The following is a 24,412-nucleotide window of genomic DNA, read 5'->3' on the forward strand; positions in this document are numbered from 1 at the left end:
CTATCCTTGATTTTACTTTTCTGGCAACAGCAACAGCAGTCTGTGCGGGATAAAAAAGAAAAAAGATGAAGAACTGGGCAGGTGCAAGTAGGTCTCTGCAGCAGCAGCAGCAGCAGCAGAGTTAGAAGAGGTATGAAAGCATAAACACAGTGGAGACTGTCATCCGGAGATCGCGCTCTATTGTAAGAAAAAATACAAAACTGGGTGGTCAGACCGTGAAAGTGGTTGGTGAATCTTGGAAAGTGGACCAGAACCTTATCACTTTCTCTTGCATGGAATGACGCACACACTCACATGCACGCACACACAAGCATGGGCACACACAAGCATGGGCACATGTAGGTCAAGCTTATGAATAACATATACACAGAGGAGGCAGAGATAGTGGCAAGGGAGAGAGATTGGAAAACACACACTTTTTCCTCTGTCTCACTCTTCTCTCTCTCGAACACACAGATATCACACACACACCCTCCCCCATCCCCCTCCCTCTCCCTCTCCAGAGAACTCTTCAAATACCACTGAATCTAATGACATCTCTCTTTTTATTACCATAACCAGTCCTCTGACCCGCAGAGAAAATTAGTTTACTTTCCAGGTGCATTTCAATAATCCTACGCCACTCAGAGGAGTCCTTCCGTCACTGTCTGCCTCCCTCTCACTATCCTCTATCTGGCTCTCTCTTCCTCTCTCTCTGCACACACAACTCAGACAGTATATAGCCTTTATTAAAGACCATGGATCTCCAAAACCAGACCTGGGAATGAAAAAATGAAAATGTTTGTTTACTCACAGACTCCTGTGTACAGTATTTTTCGAAATCATACAATTGAGTTTTAATAAGTTTTTCAGGCCCAAGGGGTCACGGAACTGACTCTACGCATTCATTAAGGAAAAAATAAGATGCAGTCAGTTTAAGTGGTTTTTCCCAAGACAGCAGTGATGCACATTTCCTCATAATTCACATTTCCTCAGTTCATTATTAGATAATCAGGGTAGATTTGCATGTCAGCTGCTGCAAGCGGAGCAACAAGCATGTCGGACTGGGAAGCAGTAACAGGTTGTGTTACACACTGAATTTGGCACAAACTAACAGACTCTCCCCCTTAAAGGGCCGGTTCACCCAAATTCCAAAAATACATGTTTTAGCCATGCGGATCATTCTTGCTTTCTGTCCAGGTTTTGATATTTGACATTTCTGTGTCCACCTATATAAAATGGAGTTGAATGAAATTTCAACTGTGGTGCGCACAGCATTGAAAAGTGAATTTTCCACACACCCCAGTGTCTTACTCTGCATAATCCACAGAACAGGCTGTGAACAGTTTTTCATACTAGGGTGTATTTCTCTGGTAGAAAGGTGTTCCAATGAAACCTCTTCCCGGTGTTGCTGCTGAATTTTTTAAATTGTTATTTTTCAATGCTGTGAGCACCAAAAACAAAATTCTATTCACCACTACTGTGTTTGGGTAGAGGCAGAAATCTTGCAGACATGTCAAAAAACCTGGACAAGTGAAAAGAAAACTATGTAAGTGAGAATATGTAATCTGGGTGAACTGACCTTTAAACTTAAAGCAGCTAGAATGATTTTCATATCGGCAGTGGCTGACAGGACTACGTGAGAGGGATCATTCGCAGTGATGAAGCAACAGAGATCATCAACTGACTCTTGAGCTTCCCTCACCTCTGTGGAGCTTTTCAGTGTCTTTCAGCTCATTATTTTGGTTTTCAGGCCCACAGCCTTACTGTTTCATTGCACTCTCACTGCTCTCATTATTTCCAGCTGTAGCAGGCAGCTGTTTTCAGCTCTGATAAACCCACTGTACCCTACCTGTACAACAACAAACAGCTAACAGACACAGTTAGTGACTAGTTGGGGGGCATGTATGGCAGCTTGATGTTAACTGCGAAGACCAAAACAGAGCTGAAAGACAGTGGATACTGGACCAACATTCATTAGGTAGATATCTAATTAAGCATGTACCACTGCACCTCGTTTGACATATCATATTATTAAGGTGATAATATAAGTCAGTGTTGGGTGCAGCTTGTTTTTGCTGCTCCCAAGTGCCCACGAAATTAATTAGTGCAGGTTTAGTCAATGTGCAAAATATAGAAAGCTGTGCACTGACGCTAGTGAACAGGCTTGATCTCTATATACAACCAGACTGCAGAACAGACTATGCAACAGCAAATATGATGTCGAGCTGATGGTGTAGAGGTAAAAATAAAGGTGTGAGAAATGATGGTTGTTCAGTGTTAAATATATAAAGAAAAAAAAAGCCGCAGCTCTCATCCATCAGCATAAATTAAAATCCAGACATATTTGCAGAGAAGCACAGATAATATATGCCTGCCTCTTTCAGACAGCTTACATCTGGTAAGTGTATTTAGTTTTATGTAAACCTGCTCGGGCTACTCAAGGAAAATATGTGATAATGTCTTTGACTATCACGGTGACGATATCACTTGCGATAAACAAACAGATGTTCAAGTGTACTCAGTTCTTGACTCAGACTTGCACAGTACTTGTGTTTGTGCCATGCCGTCTCTCCTGTACCCAAAATATTTCCAGACGGCTGACGTGCTATTTATACCTATCTGGCATTCGCACTTTTGTCTTCGCTCATCTTGTCACACTTTCCTCCTCTAACCATGCAAAGAAGTATGGCAGCAATAGTCTAATAAACTTCACTCGCAATGCATGCACATTCTGACGTATCGGATGTTGACTAACGGTGAAGGCTGTGTCTAATTGGCCAGGGAGTTAACAGCATGATGCGTACCAGACAAAAAACAGCTACAGACAGAATGCAATTTGAATTGTTGCTAAATTCAAAGTGGATATCGGAGTTTCTCATGGTGTGTTTACTGATGACGATTAAAAAAATTATTGTGCAGTCCTATCTTGTCACACGTTGATACTCGTACATCCGCACATTTGTCAATCTAAACACCATGCTTCATTATACATACCCCAAGTCATCATGTATGTTCAATTTATGGCATCAGTTCATGATATCATTGCCTTATCACTCGGGCTGCACCCCACAGTCACCCAAACGTTAGTCGACCAGAAAGGTCATTAGCCGGCAAGGTTTCGTTGGTTGCTTAGTTGCAGAAAAAAGCAAAGAAACGTGAAACTCTATTAAGAACTGCACCTTGTCAAAATAAATCAAACCCTATATGACTAGTTCATGTGGGAATTTAATTTGAAAGGACAGACGCAGGAAGTGGCCACACTCAGCAGTCAGACAGGAGTCACGTTAATTTCCAGGGCTGGTACCTGCAGTTATTACACAGGCTAGTTAATAACCTGTCAGGCAGGAAATCCAAAGTGTGGGATCATTTGAGAAGGTGAAGGACGAACCCAAGGTGATATGTAAACTCATCTTCATTTGTCGACTACANACCATTGTGTTGCCCTGCCCAAAATATATACTATAATAATTAAATTAATATCGAAAATATGTGGGTGACTAGCCAACTAATGGCCCTAAGTGACGACTATTGGGTGACTAGGAAGATTCTTAGTCAGGGGCAACCCTACTTATCAAATGATTTATTACTGCTGGAAAAAGTTCAAGAGTTTATAACAGTTCACAAAAATACCAAATCATTACAAAAACATATCATATCATCAAAGCTGTCTTTTTAATGACTGATAAATCATTAAAAAAAGAATATAAATATTCAATTATATTTTTCCAGCACTAGTGGTAGTGTGTGCGGCATTCTTCTTCTTTAATATTTAAGCTGGACAATACTCCAGCACCTGCTAAAAATTTAATGGGATGCCCGATCTTTTTTTCTTTTTATTAAAACTCCTATTCCTGGAATAAAAAGGTGGGCAACTGGCACATACTTGAGACTAACTTCCCCCAAGGTGGTGATGTAATGCAGATGAGGTGCTGGTGCTGCTGATGCTTCAACCCTCTAGCGTACAATCCACCATCAAATAATCATATTAGGAGAATCAAACAACTGGATGCAGCAATTACTGCGTCCAGCTTGTTTGGGCCTTTAAGGCTGGAGATGTGTGCCTGGGACCACTGTTTCTGGATTAGAGCTGAACAATTAGTCTCTTAATCAATTAGCTGATGTGACCACAATCACTTAGTCTCATAATGAGATGTAAAATGTTGTTTTTTTTATAATCAAAGAAATGAATCTGCCAGTGCTTTATGTATTTTTAATGCAGATTCGACTGTGTGACATCTTGTGAGACGTGACCAAAAAAAAAAATAAAATAAAATGAATTTAGTCTATTTAAATTCATAACAGTCACCAGAGCAGAGGAAGTTCTTGAGACATTTTGATGTGTGTATAAATTTATCCATCCTAATGACCCTTTTTTTAATTCAAAAAATATTCTAATGCAGTAAATAATAAAGGATTACTAATAAAGGATTTATTACAGTACAACTTTTGAACAACTGAATTTGCCCTCAGGAACCAGTAAAGGATTATCTTATCTTTTCTATTTGCAATCTTTGCTAAGTCCATGTTATGTTATCAACAGGTTTCCTTAATCAATTTATAGTTTCAAGACATTTATCGAGTAAAAAGGCCAGTCATTAGCAGGGTTCTGCTTCTCATAAGTTAGTATTTGCAGCTCATCTCTGTTTATTATTGCTGCGAGATAAAGTAACGAAACTGAAGACCTTTTCCAATGTGATGTTTTACTGCTTTTATTGAATATCTCTGACTGTTGGTCAGACAAAACAAGGCATTTAAAGTCATTTGTAATGGGCATTTTTCACTGTACATTGACATTTTCTGGACAAAACCCTAAAATTATTAAGATAATGAATCTATAATCAAACTTTCATCCTGATTGTGGTTAAAAAATGATATAAAAGAAGACCAGATGGACCACTTTGCAAAGGTCGAGTGAATCAGTGGGTAAAACTCCTCATTATTCAAAAACTTTGCCAGCTGAACAAGGCGCTTAACCCCCAGCTCCTCCAGTGAAGCTGCTCTGCAGCCAAAAGTAGAAGACTCTGGTTCTACTTGGCATCTCCGAGGTGTGAAAAAGTGTAACTATGAATAGACAGCAATGCATGGCTTAACACCACCGTGCATGCTCAGCAGAAGCCCTTTACTGAATAAGAGGCGAGGTTTTAAAATAATCAAAACTCATCACTTTTAAGCTTGAATCAGATTAAGTCCAGTGAAAGTACTCAAGCCTGATTTGAGCGTTCATATGAGGTCATCTAATTTGGAAAGAGAGTTAAGTAGCCCTGATACGGGATTACCGGGTGATTGTAGCTGTTGGGACGTATTTTGCTTCCGTCTTACTATGTCTGTCTCCTCTTGACCTACAGTACCTCCGGTGGTGGAGGTGACCAAGTACATTCACTCAAGTGTTGTACTTAAGTAACATTTTGAGATATAGTAACTCTTTTCTCTGCTGCCTCTACTTTACATCACAACATTTCAGATGTTTACAATGTACTTTTTGACTTCACTGCATTTATTCTACAGTTAAAGTCCCTAGTTACTTTATAGATTAAGATTTTGAAAGCAAAATACATGTGCATCTTGGAAGATGTGCTTTACAAAGTTTTATAAAGTTGTTAAAAATTTCAACCACCTACAACAATGAATTCTGCTTATGTATTAGTGCGTCTGTCATAATAATTAGTCTTGAAATGATTAGTCAATTAATTAACACGGCAAGAAACCCCCCAACAGATTATGTTTTCTTAATTAACAAGCAAAATGTCAATGCTTTGCTGGCACCAGCTTCTCAAAGGTAATACATTTCTGTTTTTCCTCATTTCATATCACTGCAAATTCTAATTTTCTGTGACTCTGGACGAATGGTAGGACTAAAACAAACAATTCACAGTTTAGAACTTTGGCGAATTGTGATGGTCATTTGTTTTATAGAATAAATGATTTTCAATGAACCAAAAATTATGTGACTTTTTAATAGAAAATGATAAATAGCATGAGTTGCAGCCCTACATTTGTTCCATTTTCCAAGTGCTGTGACTGACTGACTTGAATTTATTTCATTCTCAAAGAGTGTCAAGATGAATTTGCACTATGTGTGAACTGTCAACACTTAACTTTCTTCTATTAACACTTAATTTGCAAATCTTCCCTGTCACACATTTTACCCCAACCTCCTTTCAAAGCGACTTTCTGGCATTCTTTGAGCTGCAAATCACAGGTTTTATATAATAAAGCAATCTCAGAGGAAACATTGTGCAAAATTAGTACTTTTAATACTTGGTGCAAACACTGTAGATTCTGTAATTTGAAGCACACATTTTAATGCAGTACTTTTACTTGTGAAGAGGATTTTTTTTACATTGCTTTGCTGCTTTTCTAAGGATCGCAATACTTCTTCCACCACTGCCTCTTTCTCTAATGCCTCTCTCCATCTCGTCTCTTACGTCACGTTGCTCCATACGGACACACGCCCATGTACCCCAAGCCATCCGCCCCACGTCCTGCATTATGACAATTTGGGCCGGTATTCAGCCTGTATGGCCTTAAGTGCCATCATAAATCCCCATTATCCCCAATCCAATACATCGATGTCACTAAATGATCCACAGCCCTTTCACACAGTACAACTAATACAGTCTTCAAAGCTCTTAGCCTTTCATTCTTCTCAATTACCACTCCCTTTCCCGCACTCACTTGCTCTCCATCTCCCCCCTCCCTTCTCCACTCTCTATCTAAATCCTCTTTCCGGATTTCTCTCTCCATTTCGTCAGCCTTCCCTCCTTCTTCTCCCCTCTCTCCTGTTGCGCTCTCCAGTCCCCTCTTCTTTAAAACTGGTCCCCCTTTGCTTCATCCTCTCCCCCCAGTCTGCGCTCCCACTCAGCCACAAAGCCGCCTCGCTTCTTCTTCTGTGGTTTTCTTAATTCCCCCTCTGCTCTCTCTTTCTCCGTCAGTCTCTCTCTTTGCAGCTTCCATCAGTGTCTCAGTATCCTCGCAGTCGCTCCGTCTATTTTTATGCGCACACACACACACACACACACACACACACACACACACACACACACACACTCGCTTATTCACTCACTCCCTCTCTGTTCTCTGTTTTCTCGGCAGTCCCTCACTGTCACTTTCTTGATACAAGGCGTCTCTCTCTCCCTCACACACACACACACACACACACACACACTCTCTCTACATCTGTGTCGCCCTCGTTCCCTTCTCGCTCTTTCCTTCTCTACTTCTTTCTTTTTACTGTCAGAGAAGCTGTCAGAGAAGCAGTGGTGAGCAGCAGTCTATGGGCTCATCTTTCCAATACACACACACACACACACACTTCAGCACAAGCTATAACTGCATGAATGAGAAGCTGTAATAATAGCACGCTGACCCGTAGTGCTCTTGCGCTATCTAGCCGGAGATGAGCACTGTGTGACTGTGTGTGTGTGTGTGTGTGTGTGTGATTATCATCTGTCCATTACTAGTGTTTGTGTGTTAAACCGAAGGTGTGTGTGTGTGTGTGTGTGTGTGTGTGAGAGAGAAAGAGTGTGTGTGCCATTCCAGCAATGACTGATTGGTGTTGTGCGGTGTCAGGACGGCTGGGCAAGGCCTCGAACACATCATCATTCACATCGAGTTGATCTCCTTCAAATCGCTATCTGTCTGTCTCTCTATTTTCTCTGTTCGCCCAGTATTTTAAAGGGTCGGTTCACCCAAATAACACAGCCAGTGTCCCTGTTCCTTTGGCTGCAACTCTGCTCCCAGACAGGACCATTGATTCAGCAAAACCCTAGATGATGTTTAACTGGTTTTTTTTTACATTCACTGCCAACACTTTTGGCACCAAGTTATTTATTTCTGCAATATTGTATGGTAGTGGGTAAAAATCCTGGTTATGTCTTATAAACTACGGTTAAAGGAGCACAAAGTTGTGAGGAGTACTACTCAGCCTGTGAAAACAGTTATATGTCTTCTGTGACTCTGCAGGGCATTTTCCAAAGTCTGAGAAAACAACCCTGTGATGTATTGGAGACTCTACAACTTTTTTAACAAAAAGCCTGTGTTATAAACTGAAGCATGGGTTTTTCAGAGACATGGAGCTTTACCAGACAGGGATGGTCTCATGAAAGATGCTGTCAAGTTGTATTATGGGAAATTCATGAATCCAAAGTTTTTAGAGCCTAACCCATACCAGGCAGGAAAAAGCCTTTGATAAATTTTGACCATTCCTTTTAAAAAGAGGAACAGCTCTTGTGCACTCCTTAACTTTGTGGATGTGCATACTAATTTGCTGCAGTGCCCCTTTAAGGTATGGTTAAAAAAAGCCCATTTAGCTCCCACACCTCCACAATATTACCTTTCATTTTGCCACACAAAGCGCACGCTGCTCTCTGCAGCGGCACTGTATGTAAATATGTTCAATATACACATAATACCGGGGGATAGGACTATTTCTTCAGAAGAGGTAGTTCCTATAAAAACTGTTCACACCATGGTGTGCAGCTTGCACAGAGTAATTAAAACATTTTCTTTTCCTGGAAAGACAGAGTGCTGCAAATACATTTTTACTAAAACTTTTCAAAGTCGTGAGCAGGGCTGCACGATTCTTGGTAATATGAGAATTACAGATTCTTTTTTCTAAGAATTAGAATTAGAGAAGAGTTAGTTCTCTCACTGTGCTCAGGGAAAGATTTTCTTTTCTTTGGTGACTGCATTGCTTGTCTGTAAAAGTGATCATCAACCCAGAGTATTACAAATGGTTTCTAGGAGTTGGAGGAAATAAGTTCAGAAAGGAGAGCAGTAGAGTTGAGAGGATGGATTGTTTCATGCTAAACATAATTTGGATAAGACTTGCATTTTAACAGTTTGCGCAAAAGATTGAAAAACGGAAATAACATATGCGGCGGGACCTGAATCCGAATTATGTCAGTCGAATCGAATTTGGCCGTTTAATACTACTATTCGAGAATTTATTTATTTAAAAATCTATAAAGTTTTAAATTTGAACGGGCTCATTGGGACATTCAGTCTGACAACGGCATTCACGCAATTAAGCAAACAAGCTAACTGCACTAACGATGAATTGGAAATGTGTAACAGCATTATTTTTCGACACTAGACATCAAACGAAAGCCAGAGACTGTATCGTTTTAATTTGCTTTGAGCTGTAAATTCACCACTTTATCTTGTCCAGAGTTTACTGTACTAAAGAATATCGTGAAAGTCAAGAACAATCTCTCTGAAGCTAAATCTGGGGAACAAAATGTCCCCAGAGGTACGTTGCACCGTACACTGACCGTACATTGGCTCAACTTGATGCAATCCTAGTTGACTGAGGGGTCTCCAACTGATGATTTGAATCTCTGACTTTCAGGGGGCAGCCCTGGTACATGTGCATTCATGTGTACTAGTTTTCCTAATACAATTGTTGATTCATTGACTTCACAATACTCTGATATTGTATTTTTACAGTCTACATTGAGATGTTGGTGACAGTCAAGTTTAGCCGTCAACTCTGGCTTCATCCCAATTTGTTAACGTAACAACAGCAAGCATAGCAGAGCATAAGCTACTTAGTTTACTGAGGTTGTCCCCACAAACAGACTGTGTGAGATAGAGCCAAACTGTTCTATGTGTAATGATATCATGTTTTATCAGGGCTCATCATTGCACATTAGCAAACAACCAGCTCTGACCCAGCATTTTGACAGAATGACTGGTGATATAATGTAATGTTGCTGCTTTCTACTTTTGGCTAGCTAGTTGGCAAAAGTTATCAAAGGGCTCGGCTGCCTTATTGTGGTGGATTATGCTAGCTATCTCTTTAGCAAACAGTCCCATCCTGCATCAGCTCATCTCAATGCTCTTCACACTGTTTTCACATTTATACGTTTATAATGGCAGCGAAAACCCTAAATATCTCTGGTAGAGCTAACGTACATTTACAGTAACATCAGTGCTTTGTAAACGTTAGAAAAGCTGCAGGCTAGGCTTGTGTCTGCCTCCCACGTAACCATGATGAAAGATTGGACGCTCCTTGCAGCGACCCAGCCTGACCTCACAGAAAGCTTTGTGGCTTATTTGGTTTGTTGTTGGCGAAGTGGTACTGTAGGTTCAGCAGCAATCTGTCAGCCTTGAAATGCATTTGTATGTGCCGCAGCAGGGACAAATTATGAGCCTTCATTCTAAATATGCAACCCCCCAAAGCAAATATGGCAGAATTGTTGTCCATCAGATATGAGATTACAAACGTGTCCGAATCAAAATTGTAATCTCCTAATGATTAATCGTGCAGCCCTAGTTGTGAGCACTACAAACAACATTGCATTCACCCCATTATACGAAATCGCTGGCAGAAATCTCAAGAGACGGATATCTCAAAATCTGGACAAATAAAACCAAAGCTATCTGTGTTGCCTGATACCATTACAGGTAAGAGGAAAAATACATCTTTTTTTTTATTTTAGGTGAGCTGAACCTTTGAACAAAAATCCAATCTCTCTAAAAAACCAACAATCTCCAGACTCCTCTGTCTCCTGCTTTTAGTTCAGCAGTAACAAAAAGACCAGATAATCTGTCCTCAGGCGGGCAGCTCTCCCATACCTCCTTCTCTTTGTAGCTTCAGTCCATTCTTTTGATTCATTTCAATCCATAATTATAGCAAACACTACCACTGCCAAGGCATCGGGACACAAGACGGGCATTTTTGCATTACAAAGCCGTGTAGAGTGTAGCATTTTCACATCAATAAATCATTATCATATTATATCATCGTATTATAATGGTATAATTACTGTAGAAAAGGCCACTGCAAATAAGCTCCACCAGTCTGAACACTGCAGTTTACACAGACTTAGCGGGACATCTGCTGGAGAGCTTTGCAGGCAGACAGAGGGCGCTGTTCTTCCAGTGCAAACAGAGCTTTAAAGCTTATAGAGTTTCTGGTGAAGGCAGATGGCGGAAGGAGCAAAAGGGTGACAGAAACAACACTTCCAACATGTTTGTTCTGCTCGGTAAAGCAAAACAGAAAACCTTTGACTGATGAAGCAACAAGAGGCAGGGGGGTTTACGGGAAACATGGTCGCAATTTGGAGAAACGCTACCACTGCCAATACCACTGGTGTGACTCAGAGGCTGCCAATCGTCTCCACGGTTTTCAGTTTATCTGTTAGAAAGACGCCGGCTAATTTGTCCTCTCATGACATCCTCACTGCACTCTCTCTGCCTCTCCCTTTCTCTTCCCCGCTCATTTCTCCCGTTTATCTGTAACAAAAAACCAGTCGGTCTGACCTCATGCAAAGCTCTCTCTATCTCTGTTTCTCTGTTCGACCTCATCCCTTCATCCTCTCCTCCGCCCTGCCTTTTATTGCAGGATTCTGTCGTTATCCCCGGCTAGATCCGACCCACGCTATCTCTGGCTCTCTGTTGTGTCACTCCCAGTAGCAGATATGTTGCAGCTCAACAGATGACACACACACACACACACTTGCACAAATAAACCCTGCATCAACACACACTCAAAATACAATAACAGCAAACACATACACAACCCCCGGATACATGCATAGGCACAAATTTACAGGATCAGGACATGAAGGAATGATTGGAAAGAAGGGCACAAACACAAACACACTCGCAGCATGTCCATGCACTCGCGCACACAGGCAGCAAGCTCTAGCACTTGCGCACACACACATATGCAGGCACAGGTTTAGGACACACAGAGAGACAGCAGGCAACGTGGCAAGGACACAATACACACGCAGCATGATCTCACACACACAAGCTACTCTCTCACACACATACATAATCAAATACACACACAAATGCTCATACATGAGGCACAAATTCGTACTTGTGTACAAACATACACACATTCACAAATCCCCATGCACAGTCATTACTGCAGGATCACACAAACACTTACTGTGAGCACACAGAGATACACACAAACGCACAAGCACAAACCACATCCTCACATTCCTACGGACTATCCTTGTAGCTACACACACACACTGTGCTACACACACATTACCACACCCATGCGCTTCCTTAACTCACACACAGATCCAGCATGAGTACAAGCCAGAGTACAACAACAGACACATCCAACTCACAATTTCTGACCCCACACACACACACACATACACACACACACACAGAGCAGAGCAACCACACACTCCCTGTGTCTCTCACCTTCCAGCTCCTGGTCATCTCGGAACCAGCGCAGCCTGGCAGGGGGTTTGCTGCCTGCACTGGTGCAGGTCAGGGTGACTTTGCCCCCCTCCGGCACTGGATTCTCAAAGCCCAAGATCTGAGGTTTACCGGGCACACCTAGAGAGACACAGAAAGAGATAGAGAGTTAGAGAGAGAGAGAACTTCCATGCTGCAGGGCTCACCTTGTAGCCAGAAAAAGTGGGAAAAAAATCAAAGAAAGGTCAACGGCTGAGCTAACAAGTATTGCATAAGTTGTTGTGCACTGTGTGGAATTTGGAGCAAAATGAATATCAACAGCAAAATTTGACACGCCATCCTCAATATCACAGACAAGCTTGAATTTATTAGGTCAATTTCGAAAGCTCTGATGGAAACCAGCTTGGAGAAGAATAATGATGCAGGCTTGCAATGATTTGCCCCAAAAATGGTTCAGAGTCATTGCACAGCAGCTCAGAATGACTGCAAAGCTTCTGTTCACCACGACTTTCCAGAAGCATCAAAGCTACTGTCTCCCCATCAGTGTCCACCAGAGCACTAAGGGGCAGATGCACTAGAATATTTTTATGTTTTCCTCGCAAGCGACCACTTACGGCTGTGCAAATAATGACTACTGTGACTCAGAGGGAAAGGCAGACGTAGCTTAATGTTACAGCATCACAAATTTTCTTAGGGAGAAGGTCAGGGTGGGAGTTTAACACTAAAGAGTGCTGTTAGAGCTGTGGTCTCTGACAAAAGGTGATGTGATTTCGTGATTTCGCCCTAACTGTAACCAAATAGTGTTTGTTCTTAAATTGAACCAAGAGAATAATTTGCCAAATATCAATAAGCTCATGTAAAAACTGTGAAGATAAAATTTGATTAAAAAGAACATTTGCATCCAGCAGTAACATGACGCCAGGGACTGCTGTGGCACTAAAAGCTCAGCAGGCATTGATAGCGGAAACATTACATTTTGTAATGACATTGACAAAGAAACTATATTCAGTGTGGATCAGTTATTTCTTGTCCGTACCCAAACCTGTTCACTTTAATAAGATCAGAATCAGGCCACATAACAATTTGGCGTATTGAATCGGTGTATCACTAGTTATACAAATAAAGATATGCCTTATCATTGATAAACGTGTTCAGATTGTTTCATATATCTATTAGCACTATCAAATGTTGGGTTTTTGAAATTGTGATTCATTGCAGAGGGCTATTAGTAATACGGGGGAGTTTTACAATAACATACTGAGTCTGACTAAAATTTCCTTTAAAAATGCATCATGAAAAGTTCAGATTCCAAGTGCACAGCAGTCATGACATGAACCACACTTTTAGTAAGACTTGAAAACATTGCAGAAGCGAACAGAAACTGAATATAGAGGCAAAAAGACACATACAGTCCCCCATTAACTGTACATGCCTACAGCACTTGTGGCTCATATCAAGTATCGCAACATTTGCCGACTGAGATGAACATGGAAATGCCATGAATTCAGTGAACTGAAAATGAATCACATCATTTTTAGTTTTATTGTTTAACTTGAATAACTGCATTAATAAAATCAGTCTGAACTGCACAATTTTAAATTGAATTCATTAGTTGGAACTGAATGCTCATAAACATGAAACTGAATGTGATATCATGAAATTGAATTCAGTTGCTCTGAAACTGTATTTGATCCTCACTGAAAATTCAACTCTCTTTACCTCCATTTTCAGTTCGTGCAACTAAAATTTGGTTCTTGCAATTCCGTTTCAGTTCACTGAGACCCACTTTCGGATGCCAACAAAGAGCAGTCAAGTACAGATAACAGAACTCCTTTTCTCGTACTGTAATGTACTGCTGCCCGCTCTCCTCCCGGCGAAGTAGTCTCCTGGCAGCAAGGGTTGGACCCAAACCCTAACCCTAAGCACAAGCAGGGGCTATTTGAATGCGAAGACAAGGAACGTGAAATTAATGAGTCGTGCTTTTAAACTGAAAGACCACACTCTTGAATAAAGATAGAAAAATAGTCCAACTCTCTTGGTCATTGATATCACTGAGAGAAAATGGTCGTTATAGTACGTGACAAGGAGTTCTGTGAATCTGTACCTCATTGCTCTTCCTCAACATCAGGATGTTTGTCTGAGTCAAGTGAAACTGGATTGCCAGAACTGAATTTCTATTGTGAGAACTGATCGAGCAAGTATAGAGTGCTGAACTTTCAATGAGGATCAAACACAGTTTCAGAGCAACTGGATTAGATTTCATAATATTACACTCAGTTTTGAGTTTATTCAGTTCAAAACTGATAAATTCAATTTCCAAATGTGTTATTTAGATTCAGTTTTTCAATAAAATTATTCAAATTAAACAATAAAAATTCAAACGAGGTGATTGAAATTCATTTTTAATGCAATTATTAAGGTTGAGCGTATCAAATTCAAATATAAATGATTCAAATTCAGTTTCTAGTGACACTTATTTCTGCCCATAGTAATCCCTTTAAAACCAGCAGAATGAGCTCTGCATTAAGTCTGACAGCCTTGGCATTTCTACAATTCAAGTCAGACTGACTGTTCATTCTCAGAACTCCAGGTCAGTTCAAAATGTCAAGTAAATTATATTTAGCAGAGATTATTAAATACGACTCCCAGAATTCATTAGTCAAAAGCCAAGGTGGGAGTTAGAATGACTCAGGCACTGGTGCCTTGTGTGATAGTTTGCAAGTAAAACTGAGTGGGACAGAGGGATGACATCAGCCAAAGGTCAGATTCAAACTGGCTTTAGCCAAGTGAGCCACCAAGACTCCCTGAGCCAAACCAAAATCTCATGATGTATCTTCCTCTCCCAGAGGTGTTCTTCCAAATTCCGGCACAGTCAGTAAAAATAAGAACATTTTTGCTTAATTACTATTTTAACATGGAGCCCAAGTTGAAGAGAAAACAACACAAGCAGGAGAAGGAATCTACAAATCCACTCTGCCAAATATTTTAGAATCCACTCTCCACCACCGTGGTCGAAGGCAAGAGTGAAAAAAAAACTTTTCTTGCCGTACTCCATCTGGAGCCGTTGTGGGCGGCACTTTTCTCCAAGTGTTGGCGGAGTTTACTGTCATTCTGCTTTTGAAAATAATGAACATTTGGTTTGCCATCTAAGGTAGGAGAGAGAGAGAGAGATGGCCAGAGAAAGAAAGAGTGAGAGCTGAAAGACTGGAAGCGGAGAGTTAGACAGAAAAGTAAAGATAGTGAGAAGAGACCAAGTCATTAAGGAAAGCCAGGAGGGAAACTGTTATATTTTCATTAAAACTGACAAGATTTTGTACCAATTACTGAAATTTGTGACATTTTTCAGGCCAGAAAAATGTAGAATTTTAGAGAGATAGAGAGAAAGACAGATAGACAGAGAGAAAGACAGATAGGTAGGTAGGTTGGTAGGTAGGTTAGATAGATAGATGGATAGATAGATAGATAGAAGGGGTGTGGCAATCCATCAGTCTTGATCAATGTATCGATTAGTAATTAATGGTCCAATATCATCAGCGCAAAGTGAAAACATCGATCCATAGCAACATCCAGATGATACCAGGCACCAGGCAGATAATGGCAAGCAGCCAATGAAAAGACAATGCAGATAACGTTATTTGCTCAGGAATAAATCAGCAGTGTGAAAATATTTAGGATTTCTGAGAAAATACGGGTCAGACAGACAAACAAAGCACAATGCCATTATGAGCTCAAATACTCAGGAACCGTAATGTACCTGCGTGGCCCGGCATCTCACTCTGCTAACTTCTCACCACGGCAACATTGGCTGCTGTGTTTCAACAGTGTTGGGGCAATAAAATGTGCACGCAGGCTAAAATCCAACGGTGCTATTCTATCGGGAGATGCAGTGACTTAAACCAACGGTGACTAAGTTAAAGTATAAATAATACATGTAATTTGTTAAGCTATGAGTAAAGGGAAAGTCCACTTGTCGCTAGGCTAGGCTAGCAAACAACGATTCTTTTGTCTATGAAACTTGACAGTTATTATTGAGCTGAATTTTACACTTTTGTTAAAGGATTTTGTTGATATCTTTTATGGCTCTTAGGAAAAGTTTGCCTTCAGGGCGTTAAGCCAGACAGCCCTGAAATTTTTGGGAAAAGATCATGTTTTGGGTTAAAATGAAAACAAAAATTCTGCCAGAAACCAATTCTGTGTGCTGTTTTATGTGTTAGTGGAGTCAGTTTAAAGTAGACTTTACTGCACTTAACCAGTTACAATAATTTACGATTATTTGTGTTGTTTTTATCTTCTATGGCCAAAAGCAAATGATGTCATCTCTGACCAATCGCAAGCCCCTGAATGTAATCGAAATTATATTGTGGCAGATTTTGTGATATCGGCGAATATCATTGCCGAAAGAATCAATAAAATACTGTACCATAATGAAACTAGTGATTTATAACCCTAACAGATAGATAGATAGATAGATAGATAGATAGATAGATAGATAGATAGATAGATAGATAAAGTGTCTCCCCTGCAGGTAGACAAGCAAACAGACACAGACACGGAAGTACCAATATAAAGTGCAGTGAACTAACCAAGGTATAGATCAAAAAAATAAAAATGTGGTCAATTTTTAATGTAGCAGTATTTGATGTAGTGCACTGTGTGCGGAAGCTCTCTGGCAGTAAAGTAGCATTGAATATTAATGAGGGAATAATACTGCACATATAGAATTGGCTGGAGAAGCCCTGTCGAGACCCTTTCCTCTACAAGGAGAATAAAAGAGAATAAAGCCATTATAAATTATTCTCTGCTTAGCTCAGGAGAGAGCAGCGAGGCATGCCACACATTTTACACTAACAGACACACAACCATTTAAAACTGACCGTACTCAGCAGTTGTGAGCCCGCGTGTGTTTGTGCATGTGTCTGTCAAAACCTTGCACATGTCAAAACAAGAATAAAACACCCACACACACATGGATGCTGCGGTGCCAAAACTTGATGTCTGTGGCTGATTTTCCCATAGGGGTCCATGCGTTTTAGACATTTTACCATACATTTTTAATGGTTTGGCTCCCTCTCAGGGGTCATGAAATATTTATTGAACTCAGAATACAGTGTCACAGCCGTCAATTACAGCGAATAAAAAATGCTTGAAATCACAATTACTGCAAAATTGGAAGAGATATGGAGGAGTGATTCTCATGTTAATTTGAAATTAAGGAGCTAATGTAGACCCGCCTTCACCCTTGCTTCCACACACATACTCCCCTCCCCCCCTTACACACACACACACACACACACACCATCACATTAACATTTCAGGCGTTCTGTTCATGCTGTTGTCCAAAGCAACTATATTTAATTATTTTCGATATACTTTGCAGCACTGCCAAAACATTTCAGTAAATATCAACAAAATGATTTATTCAAGGACAACCACAGCTGCGGACTGACAAACCCCAAATTTGGGGAACAACCATGTGGCCTCTCAGCTACATAACAGCCGTTCTAAGCCACCCTGCCCCACCCTAAATATCAAAATTTCAGCATCTCGTTTTCACTTGGTGCATTTTCCAAGTGAATTAGGCAGACACCCTCTGCAGCTCAGTTCCCATCCAAGAATTTGTTGGCAAATTGTTGTGTATTGAATTAGAAAAGCTCAGAGAAAATATCTAAAATTGATATAGAAAAACCCCTCCAAAATATCACAAACATGTATGCTCTGTCTATATCAGAAGGCAGGCAAAATTAAGCAATGGAAGCTCATTTACTGAATAAATGTTGATGCAGTTTTTTTTGTGATCAGCACAAAGAATGCCTCAATTTCATTACACAGCAATTCAAAAGTGGCATCATACGCCCTGAAATATTGGCTGTAAAACTGCCCACCGCAACCTCCCAGGAATATTAGACCAGCTGTCTCTCTCATGTATACAGTAAGTCTCCATTGTGGTGTGGTGTGGCCATTAGTTGGTGCATTAAAGTATTGCCAAGCCCAATACTTTGTTCTCATCTTCAAGTAAAACCACGGAAATATGGCCAGAATGAGGAACAATAACAACTTGCCTGGTAAAAATCAATACTTGAAAGACTGTTTGTGGGTGTCCAAAGCCGATTAGCCCAATATCCAATCAATAAACAGACCCTACTCAGCAGTGACAGCATGACCACAATTTATTGCAGGCTGCAGGGAAGCATCACACATAGGCAATAACATCCATCTCAAAGGAGATGAGTGGAGCCGGTTTATCTCCGCACAAGAGTCATATGAGGTCACAACCTTACACAAAGGTTAACGCTGTAAGCAAGGATCTGGATCAAACTAGATGAAGGCATCACAGGGAAGGCTAAGGGTGCAAAACATCAGAGACCATAAAAGGGATACTTTATTATGATCTTTTTTTGGAATTCATGTGTGACACGGCAGATTGGCAGTTTTACATGACATAGAGAGAACAGAATCTAACAAAAAGATGCAATGAGCTTGCATTATGGGCAACGTTTCGCAGCTTTACCCATACTGGGGACTAAAAGTCAGGATAAATCAGCCTTCGCTGCATTGATTGCAGACATTATTTTCTAATCCGTCTTTCATAAGTCCTCTAACTTTATGGGAGCGAAACACTAAACTGCTGGAGTAGCAATACTTTGCCTCATGCCAACAGGCAGCCTCTCCTAACATGTCACACTTACAATGGACATCCACAGGGTCAAACTTCACTCTGCTCGGAGAGAGGGTAAACTCTGCAGGGTAGGTCAGGCTAGCACAACGCCACAGCGGTGTATCAAGGTGAATTTGAGCCACTTTCTCATAATTCCTAAGTTGAACTACTCTGTCATTTCATAGGCCTACGTTTTCTGTGTGTCGTCTGAAAAATCGATGTGAAATTGTTACAAACAACGTGACAACTACTGAGACGATAAGAAAAGATGCCAAAACCTTCAAATCATCCATTTAGATTTGTCACACTCTCACAGGTTGGGAAAGAAATTAAGACCGACTGCAGTCAAGCTGATTTGTACAGCCGTCAATCAGTCTCAAAGGAGACATGCCTGAGTATGAACACGAGGCAAGAATGTCATTCTGCACCATTAGGCCTCAGTGAGAACAGAGAACACTGTTTTCAGAAAAGCCTAAATAGAAAAGAAAAATCTGAAGAAACCTGAGGATGGCCTCACAGAGGGATCCTCCTTTATGGACAGACAGGAGATAGAACGGTTAGGATTAATAGAGTAAATGGAGTTTTAAAATGTATGTTCTCTTTTCTTTAAATCCAGAAAACCTATTTAACACTGCTTTTTTGCAGCAGCAGCAGCAACATCAAAAAAGTGAATATGCTAATATACATGACAGCTGGATAGAAACAGTCCAGGGTTTATTTCAAGGTCTGGAAAAGTTGCAACCCCTGTTTTTGGCATCATCATGGTGACAGACTTTCCCCCAATATGCACAGTGTGTGATAGTGTGAATATGCAATGTGTGTCTGTGTGTTTGTGTGACCCACCTAGCACAGTGACTGTGGCTCGGGCGGTGCGGACCGGCATGGTGAAGATGGAGCAGGTGTACTCGCCCTCGTCGGACAGCTGCACGTCGGCGATGGTTATGGAAAGCTCGGTGGGTGTCGAGCGGTGCAGCTGGATGCGGTTATCTCTCAGCGCTGATGGAGGAAGAGGAACAGGATATCAATAATTAGAAATGTGCATATATAATTGATCTGCTTTATGAATTATTTGAGATTTAGGTTGTAAAAGGTGTGTTTTAATGATTTTATCTATTTCCTTACTTTAACTGTTAGGTTCTTTTTTACATTTTAACTTTTCTAACTTATATTTCTAACTACTTATATATGTATATTTACATATATATATATATATATATATATATATATATATGTATATTTTTCATGGATTTCTAATAATTTTCTCATATTTGCCACGTGCTGGAGTCTTGTTCTAATGAAGGGGAAGAAAAGAAAGCAAGAGGAAGAGGAGGCAGAGAAAGGGGGCAGGGTATGATCCAGGAAGAAGAGACAGAAAGACAGTAGAGATATGTGCAAAAGAAAAGAGCAAAAGTAGGGGAAAAGATGAGGGGGTGACAAAAGGGGGAGTTGGGGGAGGACAGATGAGAGAGGTGCATGTGTAAGGAGGTGGGAGAAGCAAAGTGACAAAAGACAGGTGAGAAGGAAGGGGGAAATGGAGCAAGAGGAAAGAAGAAGGGTGCACGGGAAGATGTAAGGATTAAGCAAGGGAGGTGGCAGAGAGATTGGGGAGGGAAAAGGGAAGATGGATAAAAATATCAGGTGAAATACGGAGAAAGATCAGGGAGAGGAGGGTGAAAAGAGGCGAAGGAGAAAGATCTGGAAAGGATAGCAAGAAGAAAGGCTTAAAAGAAGAAGAAAAGGGGAAAAGAGCGAGGAAAGGTAAATCGGAAGAGAGCAGAGAAATGGGGAGAGAAGATGAAAGAAAAAGTGGAAAAGGGAAGGAAAGTCAAAGGGGAAAACTGGGATTGCACAGTTTTGAGAAAGTAGTGAAAGAAACAATGTCAGGAAATGGAGAAGAAGTGGGGATGTAGTGGGAAAAAAGGGAGGTAGGAAGAGAGTAAGAAAGCATGTAAAAGAGGGCGAACAAGGTTGGGGAGGGCAGAGTAAGAGGGAAAGAGGAAAGTAAGAAAGATGATGTGCAGAATTTAAATCATGGGAAAGAGAAAGGTAAAATGGAAAGGAGGAGGAGGGAGGGAGAAGGTGTTTAGAGAGAAAATGATGTAAGAGGGAGAGAGACGTGGGGGAGGAGGAGGAGAAGGAGGAGTGATGAAGACGAGGTGAGAGAGAAGGAAAAAATAGCTGAGATGTGAGCGCAAGCAAGGCAAAGAAAGACAAAGGGGGGAGTAAAGTAGGGAGACACAAATTGAGAATGAGAGACGAGAGAGAGCGCGAGGGATACAAAAAAAAAACAGAAAAATAAAACAGAGGAAACATAAATAGCAAGGAGAATAAGGGAGAGACAGTGAGGGATGGGTGGGAGAGGAGGGAGAGGGGGGAGGATGAAGAGGAGGGAGGCGGGGGAGAAACATAAGAGAGACATAAATGGCTTTGTCATCAATGAGAAATCCAGCCATGAAAGAGGGAGAGAGAGCACAAGCGACTGAGATAGATGATGATGATGAAATGCTACGAAATAACCCGCTCGTTTCCGTGATAGCATTGACCTCTACGGTGTTTGTGCAGTGTGATTGCTGTCTGTCTCCCTGCCTTCGTATCTGCCTGTCTATCTAGATGTCTATCTGTCTATCTTCCTTTCTCAAGAAAGACTTTTCAGCTTTGTTCTCTGGCGCCACCATACAGAGTTGGCTCCCCACAAATAATGACTAAATGTATAACAAGAAAGCAGATACCTGCAAAAAAAAACTGTTGTGGTCAAGTAAAAAAGTATAGTCCGATAGATTTGTTCCCAAGTTTGAAGTTGTTTTAAGTTACTGGGGCACTATTTTTGTCTCTTCCCTGGTCTCAATTCCGAAACACGAGTAGTTTGAGAAGGCCCAGCTAAATTAACAGCTATGTGTAGGTATTGTAAGTTGTACTGGAAGCAGATGTAGCCACGGGGAGGAAATATGTCAGGGATCAGTGCAGGTAAGTGGGTGTTCAACAGACAAAGTAGCTCCATAACTTGTCCACAGAAGCCTTGGGTGTTCCACTGTAATTGTGAACATAATCTAACTTAATGGTGATGGGTCTGGTTAACAGTTAAATTCTAGTTCTGGTGTTTTGCCAATGTGAAAGATCCCATAATATGCTCATTTTCAGGATTATACTTGTAGTTTGGGTTTCTACTATTATTTTCATCATCACGTCGGCCTGAACATACCTTTCTTTCTGAAATCCGTTTTAGCGTCTGTCTCTTGAATACCCCTCCCGAAAAGCCCAGTCTGCCCTGATTGGTCATCATTTCCGGATATTCCATATCTGCGCTCTCTGAACCATCATTGCAGTCAGGGAGTGACTGAGTCGGCACTGTAGCGGCAGTTTCTACATTGATACATAGTATTTGTGACCACACAACTCCACGGAAGTCCTTATGGCTCGTTTCAAGGCACAGTTTCTGAGTATGGACTGTGTGCATTTCTCTGTGGACTAAGCGTTTTAATACTTTTATATGTAGTCATGTAGTTCTGCAGCACCTAAACCTGCTTTATAATAAAAAAGACATGGAAATCTGACTTTCTACAATATGGGTGCTTTAATAGAACCCTCATCAGCAACTGGCTTTCTTTTGGAAATAACAGAGGCAATCAGAAAAACAGCTGTTACCCAGCCAGCTTACACGCTATCTTACGAACTTGTCAACGTCCCTTTTTTTTTTAAAATCAATTTGGTTTGAATCTAAAAATGTTTTAGGTTCTCTTATCAGATGATACATCCAAAACTTTAAGTCTTTTCTACTGTACCAACAGTTACACAGTGTCCTGACTAAACTGCAAATAATATGATCTACGGACTGCCAATGTTTCGACAGCCCAAAATTCCAAAGCTCCGTCAGTCTAAAACATGTCCCAATGGATTGAAAGCCCATTTGTCCGTGGCTTTCAACAGCCATGTTTGGTAACAAAAACACTGCCGGGAAATGCTGTGAAGGGTCAGTAAAAACATCCAGGATCGGTGGCTCAGACGGCGCTCGGAAAGTGAAACTAACTGTAGGGGCTTCGTATTTCTGGAGAAACAGGACTTCAGAGCAATGGGCGTTTGTTTCTGTGATAACAGGCTTGAGGTACGCTTATCAGATGATACATCCAAAACTTTTAGTCTTTCCTACTGTACCAACAGTTACACAGTGTTCTGACTAAACCGCAAATAATATGATCTACGGACTGCCAATGTTTCGACAGCCCAAAATTCTAAAGCTCCGTTAGTCTAAAACATGGTAATGGATCAAAAGCCAATTTCTCCAAAAGCCCATTATCCCAAAAACAAACACCAATTGCTCCGCAGTCCTGTTTCTCCAAAAACAGACACTCCCTGCACTTAGACAACCCAATCGCCACAAAAAATGTTGGCCTTCTACATTTCTGTGAACCACAGATACTTTACATCTGTCAACACTTGTACTGTCAGTGCAACTAGTTGTGTTAGACCGAGTGCAAATCAGCAACAAGACTGTTGACAAGAATAAGATGGTGCATATACAGTATATGCAGTTGTGTTCATTCAAATAGAAATGTTGGTATTCACAGCTTAAGCATCAATCACAGCGATTTTCATTTAAATAAATGTCTGTTAAGCCAGTACTCATCACCGAATGAGGTAAAACATTGGTAATTGTGCCAGCGGCCCACTGATGGAGACACTTGCATGTATTATAACCTGGGTGTATCACAAGTGGCGCATAGTCATTAATAATCAGCTCTCACACACGGAAACATACATATGTGCATACATGCACACACACATATACACTCACAGTCTATGCTGTGGTAACCCTTTCATCTCTCCAGCTGCAGGGCTAATAAAATGAGCTGATATAAATAAATGCAAGAACCTGGTTTCAAGCCTTAGTCTGGCATCAAACACACTGCAATTATTGCTTATCCCCATGGGTGCCGCCAAAGAGTACAAAATGGAGATCTCCGAGATCGTAAATTTAAGCTGAGACATTCAGCTCGGAGTTCACAAGTTTCAACGCATACTGACAAAAATGTCTGAGCCTCTGGAGGATTTTGATTTTCTTTCAACTGCTATTTTCTCATTCCTAATTCTTGTGTTGAAATGTAGAAAACAGTCATTCACCATTTCGTCACCAAAGCAACCTTTTCATGACTTAACCAAGTTGTTCAGAAATGACGCTGTCTGTCTACAAGTAACCCAACGACTCAGCCACTCAGATATGGCTTCTGTACATGTACAAAATGGGAAGAGAACCTCATACCAAGCTCCTCTCTTCTGATTGATGCAGAAGTGTGCTGTATTGCCCTGTAACCACACCCAACAGTGATGTCACTGTGCTCTGACAACACCTAAGCACACTGCCACATGACTGTGACAAGGGGAGAACTTAGACCAGTGAGAGTCAGCAAAGAAAACAAGACTTTCTGCTTGTGTTAAGTAACTCGTTAAGTCATTTGGTTCTGAAAATCGTTGTGTATTGTGTGGGCGACTCTAAATATGTGTGTGTGTGTGTGTGTGTGTGTGTGTGTGTGTGTGTGTGTGTGCGCCTGTGTGTAGTTTAATAGTGTGATATGGTCACTGCCTGTTTTCATATCTTATTGTTATTTGCCTTTC

The 24,412-nt window shown here is 40.9% G+C and overlaps 1 protein-coding gene across 4 annotated transcripts in view; it reads right to left on the bottom strand.

Moving 5' to 3' along the window:
* cadm3 (cell adhesion molecule 3) overlaps positions 1-24,412 on the bottom strand; it is a 100,702-nt gene that overhangs the window by 22,166 nt on the left and 54,124 nt on the right. For all 4 annotated transcript variants that reach the window (XM_050074723.1, XM_050074722.1, XM_050074721.1 and 1 more), the window contains exons 4-5: positions 19,649-19,801; positions 12,154-12,291 (exon numbers count right to left, since the gene is read on the bottom strand). In XM_050074723.1, coding sequence (XP_049930680.1) covers positions 12,154-12,291; positions 19,649-19,801 — 291 coding nt within the window. The remainder of the gene's footprint in view (positions 1-12,153; positions 12,292-19,648; positions 19,802-24,412) is intronic.

Source organism: Epinephelus moara, chromosome 21, assembly GCF_006386435.1.
Source record: "Epinephelus moara isolate mb chromosome 21, YSFRI_EMoa_1.0, whole genome shotgun sequence".
Classification (NCBI taxonomy): domain Eukaryota; kingdom Metazoa; phylum Chordata; class Actinopteri; order Perciformes; family Serranidae; genus Epinephelus; species Epinephelus moara.